The sequence below is a fragment of the Crocuta crocuta genome, unplaced genomic scaffold, assembly GCF_008692635.1.
Source record: "Crocuta crocuta isolate KB4526 unplaced genomic scaffold, BGI_CrCroc_1.0 scaffold3, whole genome shotgun sequence".
Lineage (NCBI taxonomy): Eukaryota > Metazoa > Chordata > Mammalia > Carnivora > Hyaenidae > Crocuta > Crocuta crocuta.
Genome location: NW_027529934.1, coordinates 16,913,739 through 16,927,831, shown reverse-complemented (window position 1 = coordinate 16,927,831; position 14,093 = coordinate 16,913,739). Strand labels below are relative to the sequence as shown.

General features: G+C 35.2%; 1 protein-coding gene across 2 annotated transcripts in view; it reads left to right on the top strand.

The window, feature by feature from the left end:
• RABGAP1L (RAB GTPase activating protein 1 like) overlaps positions 1-14,093 on the top strand; it is a 674,356-nt gene that overhangs the window by 391,268 nt on the left and 268,995 nt on the right. For both annotated transcript variants that reach the window (XM_077763327.1, XM_077763328.1), the window contains exons 15-16: positions 7,433-7,558; positions 9,823-9,966. In XM_077763327.1, the coding sequence (XP_077619453.1) occupies positions 7,433-7,558; positions 9,823-9,966 (270 nt within the window). The remainder of the gene's footprint in view (positions 1-7,432; positions 7,559-9,822; positions 9,967-14,093) is intronic.

The window sequence follows — 14,093 nt, the reverse complement described above, 5'->3', positions numbered from 1 at the left end:
CACCTCAATAGATGCAGAAAAAAAATCTGACAAAATTCAATATCCATTCATTATAAAAATTCTCAACAAATTGGGTATAGAATGTACCTCAGCATAATTAAGGCCATATATGACAAACCAACAACTAACATCATACTCAATGGTAAAAGGTTGAAAGTTTTCCCTTTAGATACACAGATGACCAAGAGGTACAATAAAAGGTGCTCAACATCACTAATCATCAGGGAAATGCAAATAAAAACCACAATGAAATGTCACCTTATATGTATATTACAATGGCTATTATCAAAAAGACAAAAAAATAACAGGTATTGGCAAAGATGTGGAGAAAAGGGACTCTGTGCACTATTGGTGGAAATGTAAATTGGTGCAGCCACTATTAAGATAGTCTGGAGATTCTTCAAAAACTTAAAACATAACTACCATATGATCTAACAGTTCAAGTTCTAGGTATTTACCCAAAGGAAATAAAAACACTAAAGCCAAAAGATATATGCACCCCTATGGTTATTATAGCATTACTTGCAATAATAGCCAAGATATTGAAGCAACCTAAGTGGCCATTAATGGATGAATGGATAAAGAAAATGTGTCTCATATATATATGTACATTATGCTAAATAAATAAAGTTAAACAGAGAAGCACAAATATTGTATGATCTCACTTATATGTGGAATCTTTAAAAAAAGTTCATAAATATAGAAAACAAATAGTTGCCAAAAGTGGGGGTTAGGGGTGGGTGAAATGGATGAGGGGAGTCAAAAGGTACAAAATTACAGTTATTAAGTAAATAAGTCATAGGGATGTAATGTACAGCATAGTGACTATAGTTAATAATACTGCATTGCACATTTGAAAAATGCTGAGATTAAATCTTTTTTTAAAATAATTTTTTAATATTCTTGAGAGAGAGAAAGACAGACAGAGCATGAGCAGGGGAGGGACAGAGAGAGAGGGAGACATAGAATACAAAGCAGGCTCCAGACTCTGAGCTGTCAGCACAGACCCTGACACGGGGCTTAAATGCATGAACTGTGAGATCACAACATGAGCTGAAGTCGGAAGGCTTACCCAGCTGAGCCACCCAGGCTCCCGTAAAATACTGAGATGAAATCTTAAAAGTTCTTACTGCAAGAAAAAATATTGAACTGTGTATGGTGATAGATGTTAACTAGACTTGTGATCATTTCACTTATGCACAGATATTGAACTATTACGTTATATACTTGAAACTAATATAATGTTATGTGTCTATTATATCTCCACTGGGGAAAAAAAAAAAAAAAGGAAAAGAAAGCTTTTTCTCTAAGACTGTGAATAAGACAAAGTTGCCCACTCTCCCCACTCACATTCTCACATAGTACTGGATGTCCTAGCCAGAGCAGTCAGACAAGAACAAGAAATCATAGATATCCAAATTAGAAAGGAAAAAATGAAAATCTTTCTTCAAAGATGACTTGATCTTATATATAAAAACCCCACCAAAAACCTGTTTGAAATAATTGGCAAATTCATTAAAGTTGCAGGATATGAAATCAACATACAGATTTCAGTTGTGTTCCATATACTTAACAGTGAACTATCTGGAAAAAAAATAAAATAATCCCATTTACAGTAGTATCAAAAAGCTAAATATTTAGGAATAAATTTAAGGAGGTGAACTGTCTGTACACTGAAAACTATAAAAAATTAATGAAAGAAATTGAAGAAGACCTAAATGGAAAGATATTGATGCCCATGGATCAGAAGAATTGGTAATAACCAAAGTCATCTACAGATTCAGTGCGAGCCCTATTAAAATCACAATGACAGGGGTGCCTGAGTGGGTCTGTAGGTTGAGCATCTGGTTCTTGATTTTGAATCAGGTCATGATCCCAGGGTTGTGGGATTGAGCCTCACATCAAGCTCCATGCTGAGCATGGAACCTCCTTAAGATTTTCTCTCTTACTCTTCCTCTTTCTCTCCCTCTCTCCTCCCCCCGCTTCTTCTCTCTGCCCCTCTCCCCCATGTGTGCTTTCTAAAATTAAAACTTTATTTTTTAATTAAAAAATTTTTTAATCCCAATGATAGTTTTTCAGAATTAGAAAAAACAATCCTAAGTGTGTGTGGAAACCATAGAAGACCCTGAATACCAAAACAGTCCTGAGAAAATGGAGGCATTCACCTGATTTCAAACTCTCTTATGAAACTGTACTAATCAAAACAGTATGGTACTGGGGCGCCTGGGTGGCTCAGTTGGTTAAGCGTCCGACTTCGGCTTAGGTCACGATCTCACAGTTTGTTGGTTTGAGCCCCACATTGGGCTTTGTGCTGATAGCCAGCTCAGAGCCTGAAGACTGTTTCAGATTCTGTATCTCCCTCTCTCTCTGGCCCTCCCCTGCTAACACTGTCTCTGTCTCTCTGTCTCTGTCTCTGTCTCTCTCTCTCTCTCTCAGAAATAAATAAAACATTAAAAAAAAAAAAAACCAGTATGGTACTGACATAAAAATTGTTCTGTAGATCAATGAAACAGTTGAGAGCCCAGAAATAAAATTATGCCTATATAGTCAACTAATATTAGACAAATAATTAGGCATATTTAATGGGGAAAGGATAGTTTCTTTAGTAAATGGTTTTAGGAAAACTGGACAGCCATATGCAAAAGAATGAAACTGCACGCCTATTTTACACCTTTCATAAAAATTAAAATGGATTAAGTGTCTAAATGTGAGACCTGAAACCATAAACCTAGACAAACATAGATAAAAAGCTTTATGACTTTGGTCTTGGCATTGATTCTTTGGATATGATATCAAAAGCACAAACAACAAAAGTAGAGATAAACAAGGGAGACTACATCTTCACGGCAAAAGAAACATCAGCAAAATGAAAGGGTAGCCTACACAACAGGAAAAAATATTTGCAAACCCCATATCTGATAAGGGTTAATATCCAAAACACATAAAGAACTCCTTAACTCCAGAGGGTGTGGAGGGCAAATCACCCAATGAGAAAATGGGCAGATGACCTGAATAGACATTCCTCCAAAGAAGATATTGAGAATCTAACAAGTATATGAAAAGGTGCTCAATATCACCAATCATCCTGGAGATAAAAAAACACAATGAGATATTGTCTCATAACTGTTAGAATAGCTATTATCAAAAAGACCAGAGGTAACAAGTACTGGCAAGGATGTGGAGAAAAGGGAACCCTTGTACACTGTTGGTGGGAATGTAAACTGGTGAAGCTACTATGGAAAACAGTTTGAAGGTTCTTCAGGAGATTAGAAAGAGAACTACCCAATGATCCAGCAGTTCCACTTCTGAATATATATCCAAAGAGAATGAAATTACCATCTTGTAGTGATATTAGCACTCCATGTTCATAGCAGCACTATTTACAATAGGCAAGAAATGGAAACAACCTAGATGTGCATCACAGGTGCATGGATAAAGATAATGTGGCATATACATCTAATGGAATACTGTTCAGCCAGAAAAAAAGGAAATCCTCGCATTTATGACAACATGGGTGGACTGACAGGGCATTATGCTAAGTAAAATAAGTCAGACAGAGAAAGACAAATACTCTGTATCAGTTATATGTAGAATCTAAACAAGCTGAAGTCGTAAAAGAGTAGATTGGTAGTTGCCACAGAGGGTGGGGGAAATGGGTGAGTGTAGTGAAATGGAAAAAACTTTAAGGTGTGAAATTAATAAGTGCAGGGTATTTAACAGTTTGGGGACTATAGTTGACAATACCATATTGTATATTTGAAAATTGCTTGGGGCACCTAGGTGGTTCAATCAGGTGAGTGCCTGACTTCCACTCAGGTTGTGATTTCACAGTTCGTGGGTTCAAGCCCCACATTGGGCTCTGTGCTGACAGCTTGGAGTCTGGAGCCTGCTTCAGATTCTGTGTCTCCCTTTCTCTCTGCCCCTCCCCTGCTCGTGTTCTGTCTCTCTCTCAAGAATAAATAAACATTAAAAATATTTTTTAAAAAAGAAAGAAAATTGCTAAGAGAGATCTTAAAAGTTCTTACTACACGCAAAAAAATTCTATGAGAGGTGACAGATCTATTAACTAATCTATTATGGTCATCATTTTGAGAAATATATATATGTATATTATATTTTTAACATATATATAAGCATCATTTTAAACACTTGAAAATTACACAAATGTTCTATGTCAATTGCATCTTAGTAAAGCTGGAGAAAATGGAATGATATAAGCTCACAATTAGATAATGTATTAAAATCGAAAAGTGAATACTGAAAATCACTAATTGTTTTTCTGCATTGTACTGTGATCTGTCCTCTGAGTCTGTTTGCAAATGTTTTATCTGGATGATGGAAATGCTTTCAAATGCTGTGGTACTGCACAGCACTTCTCAATCCAGTCCATTTACTTTGTGCTATTTGATGAGTTCTGGATAATGGCCACATACTCCTAATGCTTTAGCAAGACCCTTGTTACCCAGCTTATTAATGGAATTTTTAGTATTATGTTTATTTGCATTGAAAAATCTAATAAGTTAACTTAATTTTAGAAATAAAATTTTGTGCCATTATTGAAATCATTAGTGGCCATCAGTAAGTGATTATTGTTTAGAATTTCCAAACTGTGGGAGTGCCTCGCTGTCTCCATTGGGAGAGCATATGACTCTTGATCACGGGGTTGTGAGTTCGAGCCCCACATGGGGTGTAGATTTTACTTATATCATAAAACTTAAACAAAAGAATTTCCAAAGTATATTTTCATATTATATTTCTCACATTTTACAATACCACCAGTCTAGGATCAGCTTTTACTCCCTGATACTGACACTTTTCTGAGGTATAATATCTTCCTCAAACATGTATTATCTTATCCTTTAAAAACAAAATATCATTACAAGCCTTTGCAGTTTAAATGTCAGTCTGTATTTGTTATATATTTTATATACTTTTAGATCTTTATTTTCATTTTTAAAAACTTTACACATTTTTCCTGGTTGCTGAAATATCCAGGGAAACTTAATTGGACATGCTGAATAGATTGCATTTAGCGTTTAAACTAGAAAGAGAAGATTCCAGTTTCGCTTTCCAAAGGATTATACATGTTTCACATTATTTTTTCACTAATTTTGTTAGCAACCTTTTTGTCTTCATAGGGGTTCATTTTTAGTCAGTTTTATGATGAGATGATATTTGAGATCCCATAAGAAGTTATTACACCTGACCTTTGTCTTCACAGATGGTCAGTATTGACTCCACCCCAGCTGGACTGGTATTTTATAGGGTTAGTCTACCATTTTTGTGTGGCACGTGAACTGATGGAAATCGAAAACTTAGCTTTTGGTGCCTGAAGCTAGACATGAAGGACAATAGCTCTAAGATTCCCCACTCCCCCAAACAGAGGGTTTTTTTTTTTTTATGTAAAGGTTATGGACTGGGATTGTGCCACTTTATTTTGGGGGGTTAGGTTCAAACTAATGCTTTTGTCTCTTTAAGAATAGGTATTAAACATGTTGTTTGTATGTGAGAGAGAAACGGATGGGAAGTGGGGAGGAGGGAGCAGAGAAGAGTGGAGATAGAGATAGAGGCAGATGGAGGGAAGGAGAATTTAAGCTCCATACCTAAAAACAAAGCAAAAATTTATGTTCATTTGTCATTTTCCTGAGGAAATAATGATTTATACCCTTTATAGGATACCAACTATTTAACTAAACATCATTCACTTACAGGGAGATTATAAGTGAATTTGTTTCTGTAGGGCTGGCTGCCGTTACATTATATGAGTGCTTTTGTATGGCCATTTTAAGAGAGATCCAAGAGGAGGAGGGAGGGGTTAAGACCATGGTGGTGTGAGGGGGTACCATGCACTTGCAAGTCAGTGTCACTTGAGGCTTCAATGACAGAACTCATTGAAAGGGGGAAAGAATACAGTGTACTTGTATCTAAATAAATGAGTGTGAGCTGAAAGATGTTTGTTTACTTGAATACCTGGGGTCAAAGTCCCAAACAACTCACAGATAAAAAAGAAATAAGCAGGGGTGCCTAGGGGGCTCAGTGGGTTAAGCTTCTGACTCCTGATTTTGGCTCAGTTCATGATCTCCTGTTTCCTGAGATTGAGCCCTACGTTGGGATCTCAGCTGACAGTGTGGAGCCTGCTTGGGATTCTTTCTCTCCCTCACTCTCTGCTCCTCCCCTACATGTGTGCTCACTCTCTTTCTCTCTTTCTTTTTCTCTCTCTCTCTCAAAATAAATAAATAGACTTTAAAAAATAAGAAATAAGGAAATAATTATAGAATCAAAATGACAGCAGCAAAGTGTACTTACTTAACTTTAGATTTTAGGTAACTAATTTATGTATTTTATCGTTTGTAAGTAGAAAATAGAAGTGGCCAATTTGTGTAGGAATTTAAATAAACAGTTACATTTCTAAGTGGGTAAATAGAACTCTACTTGATTCAATTATTCAGGCAGGCAGTTAATCTAACAAGGTGTCAAATACCATAATCAGCCATGGTCAGACTTTCAAAGAAGTGACATTGAAAGTAAATGTTTACATAACAGCTACATTTTAGGACAGCAAGTTAAGGATAAAACCTTTTTCTGTTGGCTTATTGTAGTTTCTAGAATATTGGATATGTTTCTTCCTAAATCCCTTCAGTTTATTGATACCACAATGTAGAGGTTTGTTTCTTGGATTTAAGATTTCACTTTCTGTTCAGATAAAAAGACCTCTAGGAAGAGTACATTAGATTTTGTCATTTAACTCTTAATGATAGAAGTTCATAACATTCTTTCCTAAAAACTATTTATATAGAAAGAAAATAGCATCAAGAAGACAGTGGGAGGGCAGCATCTCCCTGTCTATCAAAATTAAAATTGCACTGATCCTTTGACCTAGCAGTCCCTCTTTTGGGAATATGTTTGGGGGGGGGGCAAAGCAAGATGCGTAGTAATGTTTATAGAATGTTATCTTTTATGTAGAAAAGGGAAAAAATAAAATAAGAAGTGTGATTCTTTTATTTGCCTAAGGAGACACGAGCAGGATCCATGAGTAATTATTGAGCATAGTTACGAGGTTATGCCAAAGAGGTGGGGGCAGGTACAGGGAGAATATTATTATATTCTTGGAGATCGAGAGGAAGAAGACTTTTTTTTGCCTTTATATACTTTTGCATCGTTTTGATTTTTGAATCATGTGTATTACCTATTTTTTAAAGTTATTTATTATTTTGAGAGAGAGAGAGAGCATGAGCAGGGGAGGGGCAGAGAGAAAGAATCCCATGCAGGCTCTGCACCACCAGCACCAAGCCTGATGCAGGGCTTGAGCTCAGGAACCACGAGTAGAAGTCTTTAGCCATTAATGCACAGGACTACTAACATGAAGGAACTTTTCTGAAGTTCTGGCCAAATGCCACTCAGTCATGTTCTGTATGTATCTGTTTTCCTATAGATGCCAGAGGAACAAGCATTCTGTGTTTTGGTGAAAATCATGTATGACTATGGTTTACGAGATCTCTACAAAAACAACTTTGAAGATCTTCACTGTAAATTCTATCAGTTGGAGAGACTAATGCAGGTAAATGAAAATTAGGCTCTTCTCACTCAGAGGTTTTTTGAGTTACAGAAAAAGTAATAAAACTGCTGAACAATAATGACTCATGAGAGTTTAATGGAATTCGACAGAAAATGTAGATATAGTTGGTTTCTGACCAATATCTACATTGGTGTTAATATTTATATAACTGTTTGATTATTTTAAAAATAGTCTTCCATTTTAAATACTCAACTTTAATGTAGTGAGTTAGTCAGTGAAAAGATTCCCAAGTGTTATTTGTAAAGAAATGAAGATATCTACAGAATAAAAATTGAAATACTTAAGAGCTTTCTCCACCTTAATTAGCACCAGTACCATATTTAGATCCACATGTACAGAACTCTTTGAGGGACAGAAAGGAATTCAAAGAGAATAAAAAACTTTAACATTTTAAGGTAGAGATGTATTTAAAAAATCTCTTCTCACATAATGTTCTGATCTCAAAGAGTGTTACTATTTCACAATATGTCTGTGTAAATTTGTATGTTAAGAGGAACACATTATTTTATCTGTGTCAAATATGATGTAATAAAAAAGAGAGTGCAAAGTTAATGACTAGTGCTGATAAAAGGATTACTGAGGAGCTTTGAAATTCTACCTGATGTTGGAAATCTTATATTTATTTTTTTAATATTTATTTATTTTTGTGATTGAGAGAGAGAGGCAGAGAAAGATGGGGACAGAGGATCTGAAGCAGGTTCTGTGCTGACAGCAGTGAGCCGTAAGTGGGGCTTGAACTCATCAAGGGATCACAAACAGCCAAAGTTGGATGCCCACTAAGCCACCCAGGCACCTCTGTGCAGCATATTTATATGGCTTTCTCTATATGCAGTATTGGGAATCCAAGAGGAATGTGAAGGAAATACATGAATGGACTGATTCCATGTTGGAGAAAAGTAAAGTGATAAAGGAGGAAGGTTAGGGGAGCTGGTAGGAGCTCATTGGCATGACCTGTCAAGAGATCCATACGTTTCTAAAGAGGGAAGTGAGGTCAATAGGGAACTGAAAGACTAGAACAGGAAGACAGAGAATTAGCAGTGAAGTTAAGGACAATTTTACTAGAAAAGAATGTAGGGGGAGTAGAAAACCTTAAACATTAAGAAGAAATGGGGGAAAGATATCAAATGAACTGTAAGCACAATGACATACGGGCATTGAGGAGAGAAAAGACTGTGTAGAAGAATCTGGTAACTATGGACATTAAAAGCCATAGGCTCTTTTTTTTAGAGATTTAATTCTTCCAAGTAAATATTTGGGATTTTTTACTTCTTTACCTTTTATTTACAGAAGTTACATTTTTTCAAAGGTCAGTTTTCCTAAAAGCTTTAAGAGTCAAATAAATGTAACTGATAAATAAATAACAAGTTCGTGGTACTATGAAGAAACTCAGACACATTTTTCTGTTAGCATTTTTCAATGGATGACCATTTGGACACCCCATTAACAGTACCTGATGGGTACTTCTGGGTGCTTTTCAAAAAGCGAGTGATGTAAGAAGTAGGGCTTTTCTTTTTGTTTTTGTGATCTTTTTATGAAAACAAAACTAACGTGGGCTTTTACATATCTTTACTTTTGTTTTTTAGTTACAAGAATAGCAATGCTAATACTCTGTACTTTAGCTTTCATGCTTTTGAAAAGCATTTACTTGTGTAAATTGGAAAACAAGGATCAGGGTAACATAAAGACATTTTTAGGAGACATCCAATTTCATACATTATACACTTGCACAGTTTATAGTTTGCCATGTTTAATGTCAAAGATCGATTGTTTTAAAGTTTGGTTATATTTTGGGCTTTTCTCAATACCGCACAAATTTACTGGAGTGATTCCATCGATCCCAGATGATGATTGATATTAAGTGGTCTCCAAAGAGCAGATGAATTTCTGTTCTAGGTAGTTAGGCGTTAAACTCTGAATGGGGTGTTGGACTTGACTCTGGAGGGATGGCATTCGTTAGACTACAGGTGTTTTGTCAGAGCGAGCATTTCCCAAGAAACAAGAGCAGAGAAGTGAGCAAGAGGTAATCTTTGTTACTTGTTCATAACAAGTCTGCCTTTATTTTCCTTGATTATCCTATATCCCCAGTGCTCATCTCCTATCAGTGCTTCTGTGTAATTACAGAAAATTCAGCAGATGCCACAAAAAATTGAGAGTGGTCATAGAAAGCTTGTCCTAAATTACAGTTGTGGTAGGAAATAAAACTTCTCAGTCTTCCTTCCCCTCAATTTTCCATTTTGACTTTTTAGGAGCAGTTACCGGACCTGCATAGCCATTTTTGCGACCTGCACCTGGAAGCTCATATGTACGCGTCCCAGTGGTTTCTCACTCTGTTCACTGCCAAGTTCCCGCTCTGCATGGTCTTCCACATCATTGACTTACTGCTTTGTGAGGTACAGTGGCTATTTCTCATACCTAAGCCAAAGTAGAAATTATTTCCTAGTTAAAGTGGATACAATTTTTATTTTAGTTTTTCCTGTACTTAAAGCCATAAATACCATAAAGTTCTCTTTGAATTTTTAGTAAAGACTATTTTAGTTGTAATATTATCATTGTGAGAAATGAAAATGGTTAGGCATATATAATTCCTAGAAAGTAAGATGAGGTAATTAAATTTAGTATAATTAAAGTTCATAATAAGCCTTTATCTGTGTAATAATATATTACTAATATAAAGGAGTTAAATAAATAAATTTAAAATTGGGTGATTTTAATTGTAATGCAGTTATACTCCAAGAGTGAATATAAATGAAAATTCTATAGTAATTTTTAACTTAATTTAATTTAATTTTTCTATTCTATTCTATTCTATTCTATTCTATTCTATTCTATTCTATTCTAAATGCCAGCATAGTTAACATACAGTGTTATGTTAGTTTCAGGTGTACAATATAGTGATTCAGCACTCCATACATCCCCCAGTGCTCAGGGTGCCTGGATGGCTTAGTAGGTTAAGCACTGGACTTCAGCTCAGGTCATGATCTCATGGTCTGTAAGCCTGCATTGGGCTCTGTGCTGACAGCTCAGAGCCTGGAGCTTGTTTCAGATTCTATCTCCCTCTCTCTGCCCTTTCCCATCCCGCCCCCTCAAAAATATACAAACATTAAAAAAAAAAAAAAAAACCAGTGCTCATCACAACAAGTGTACTTCTTAATCCCCATAAACTATTTTAGCCATCCCCCTACTTTTCTCCCCTTTGGTAATGATTAGTTTGTCCTCCAATTGTATAGTAATTCTCAATTCATAAGATATTTCTGTTGTATATGGTGTTTGAAACTCCCACCAGGTAACAGTGAAGTGATACACTGAAGTTTCTACATCAGATAATTATATTTTCAGGCAGAATATTTTTAAAATTAGTTTGCAAAATTATTTTAGGTATCTGTGTTTGTTTCTTTTATTGTTTTTATTTCCTTAGATGACTAAATTTATTTACTTTACTCCTTTCTTTGAAGGGAAAAGGGCCAGAGAGAGAATCTCAAGCAGGTTCCACACCCAGTGTAGATCCCAACACAGGGCTTGATATCAAGATCATGACTAGAACTGAAGACAGGAGTCAAATGCTTAACTGACTGAGCCACCCAGGCACCTCATATTTACTTTACTCTTTTAAAGAAATAAGCAAGATTACACATACATACATCATATACTGCCAGTCAAAATGTTTGACAGCGATAGGAGAGCTGCTGTATGAGAATAACTTTTTATTATTGGGAATATATATGTATATAAATTATACTGTCTTCAGTTACAAAGCTAGAGTAATCAAAAGTATAAACCTAATATAATCTGGACAGTTTTGTATTTCTACACTACCTTTTATACACCAAAGTTTCTATTTTCTTAAAAGTCTAACCATTTCAATCACCCTGGGGACTAGACATTTCATTTAAAAAATAAGACTAAAGAAGATAAAATAGATCAGCTGCGCAAAGTGAAGCTGTTATTTCTGGCCTGTCACAGTGGTAACCATTCCATATGCAGGCAGCACTGGGTCCTGCTCTCCAAGGTTCTAGTTGACAGTTGCCCAGGACTTGAAAGTTGCAGAGCATTTGGTAAGAGTGTCAGAGTTTTAAACATGTGTAACCTATTTTGATAAAGAAAAGTTGAGTGACTCACCGCAGGTCACAAGGTAAGTTCCCCAATTCTGAATGTATAACAGCTGGAGAACCTGATTGATAACGTAGTAACTCCCCAATTTTTTTTTAACTGACAAATTCGTTTCTAAAATGCCTATCTAAATTTAACCTAAAGGAAGAATGCAGAATTAGAAGCTAAAACTTTATCCAAAGTCAAAATGGTGTGATCACAGTATACACAAATTTAGGCATTTGTACTAAAAATTCTACTTGGCCTGATTATCCAAATTGATGTGGTGAGCAGTTCTGACTCTAATTTAGTGCAGTGCTCTTCGAAAGTGAAAACCAAATTTATAGCTTTGAGTTCTGTGAACTTAAAGTAATACTAAAATCTAGTTTTGATAAGTAAATATTCATAGGTCCTATTCATTTTAATCACCCTGGGACTAGAAATTTTATGCTGAGCTGAGTTTAGTATTTTATGGTGTTAAGAAAAAATAGGAAAGTAAGGGTATGACCTTTTAACAGTTTTATCTTTATATAGAGTAGGAGCTTGCAAAAGTTAACGTCCTTGCTTCATGTTTTTTTGCTGAAAGAGATTATCTAATTTCATACTAGATTAGTTCTCTACTATTCATTATAGTAAAGAGAATGAAATTAATATGCTTAATCATACCAGTTAAATTGGATTTCTCGGTCACTTTTGGCAGAATAGTAACACTATCCTTTAGTTCACTGGAGTGATGACCTTCTAAAATTGTCTCTATCTCAATGGTTCCATACCTGACAGTGGCGTATCGTCCATGGGTCTTCTGGAACCCAGATTCATAATTTCTCAGGAAATTTTTATCCTGAAAATATAGGAATTTCTTTTTTTTTTTAATTTTTAATGTTTATTTATTTTTGAGAGAGAGAGACAGAGCATGAGTGGGGGATGGGCAGAGAGAGGGAGGGAGACACAGAATCTGAAACTCCAGGTTTTGAGCTGTCAGCACAGAGCCCGATGCGGCTCTTATGCCAAAGCATAAGATCATGACCTGAGCTGAAGTCAGATGCTCAACTGACTGAGTCACCCAGGCGCCCTGAAGATACAGTAATTTCTAATGTCAGTTGCTAAGAAAATTAGCAAATTTATGGTAGGGAAATGAAAAGTAGATTTATAAGCCTTCTTATCACTTGCCAACTGTGATTTCTAGTTACAATGTTTGTAAGATCTTAATGCTTATTAAAATTAATAAGTGTATTATATATATTACTTTACCTCCACTTAAACCTATATTCTGTAGCTGTTTAAGGAAGTTGCATAGCTTTCCAAAACATAGAGTAGGTTGTAATCGCAGGATCATGGTAACCAGGGAAATAAATAATAACATCCCTTAAGAGTTCAAAATAAATTTTATTGGAAACAGTATCAGGATATTCATTCTTTCCACTAACTCATCTTTGTCAGAGGGTTATTTTGCAAAGGAAATTTTTAGATAAACTTTTATTTCCTGCCTGTCTGTGATTTCTCTTTGCCCCGTTCCTTCTTGTTAGTTAATAAACTATTTATATCAAAGCTCTTCTTTCATATGAGGTAGAATATTCTAAAAGAAGGAATGACAACACAGTCTTAAATAGAATCATCTATAGGTATTTGTTTTTGTCATATTCTCTTTTTTTAGGAAAATGATTTAGATCTTCATGGCTACAAATTAATGTTTAGTTACAAATGGAACACTGAGAAATTCTCAGATAGAAAAGTTGATTTTTCAAAATTCATCATTCTGTCCAAAAAAACCCAGAAGTGTTAATCTGCAGAATTATTTTGCTCAGAGATCCTATTGCAAAGTGAGAAAGACATTGAGCTTGAGACTTTTAGAAGCATATCCTCCTCTCGTGTTTTCCTGTGCTATATGCTTTTAAGGATTTTTTTTTTCATTCATCTTGAGGTTGAAAATAGGAAGCTAATTTAGTGGCAGAAAATTTAGGAAGAACGTTAGTAGACTTTGGCAGTGCAGGCTGAATTCGAAACTTGTAGTTGTTAATAGTTGTATTAAAAATGTTTATATAAAGTTGAATATATGGTAACTCGGGTTAATTCCCTTTTTTAGTGAAGATGATGGCACCAGAATTTTAGAGTTTGAAAAAACATTTTATTATATTGAGATGAATGTAACATTCTATAAATTATCATTTAGCCAATACTTGAAATGAAAATTATTGTTTTTAAAAAGAACAAAACCTTTTATGGTTTATTTTCTACCTCTATATGGAAGATAAGAAAGACGCTAAAAGTATTAACAATTATAGTGTAACTATTGTGCTATTAACCCACCAAGAATAGAATAGTGCTTTTAAAAAATGTTTGTTTATTTATTTTTGAGAGAAAGAGGGAGAGAGAAAGAGAGCAAGAACAAGCTGGAGAGGGGCAGAGAGAAAGAGAGACACACATAGAATCC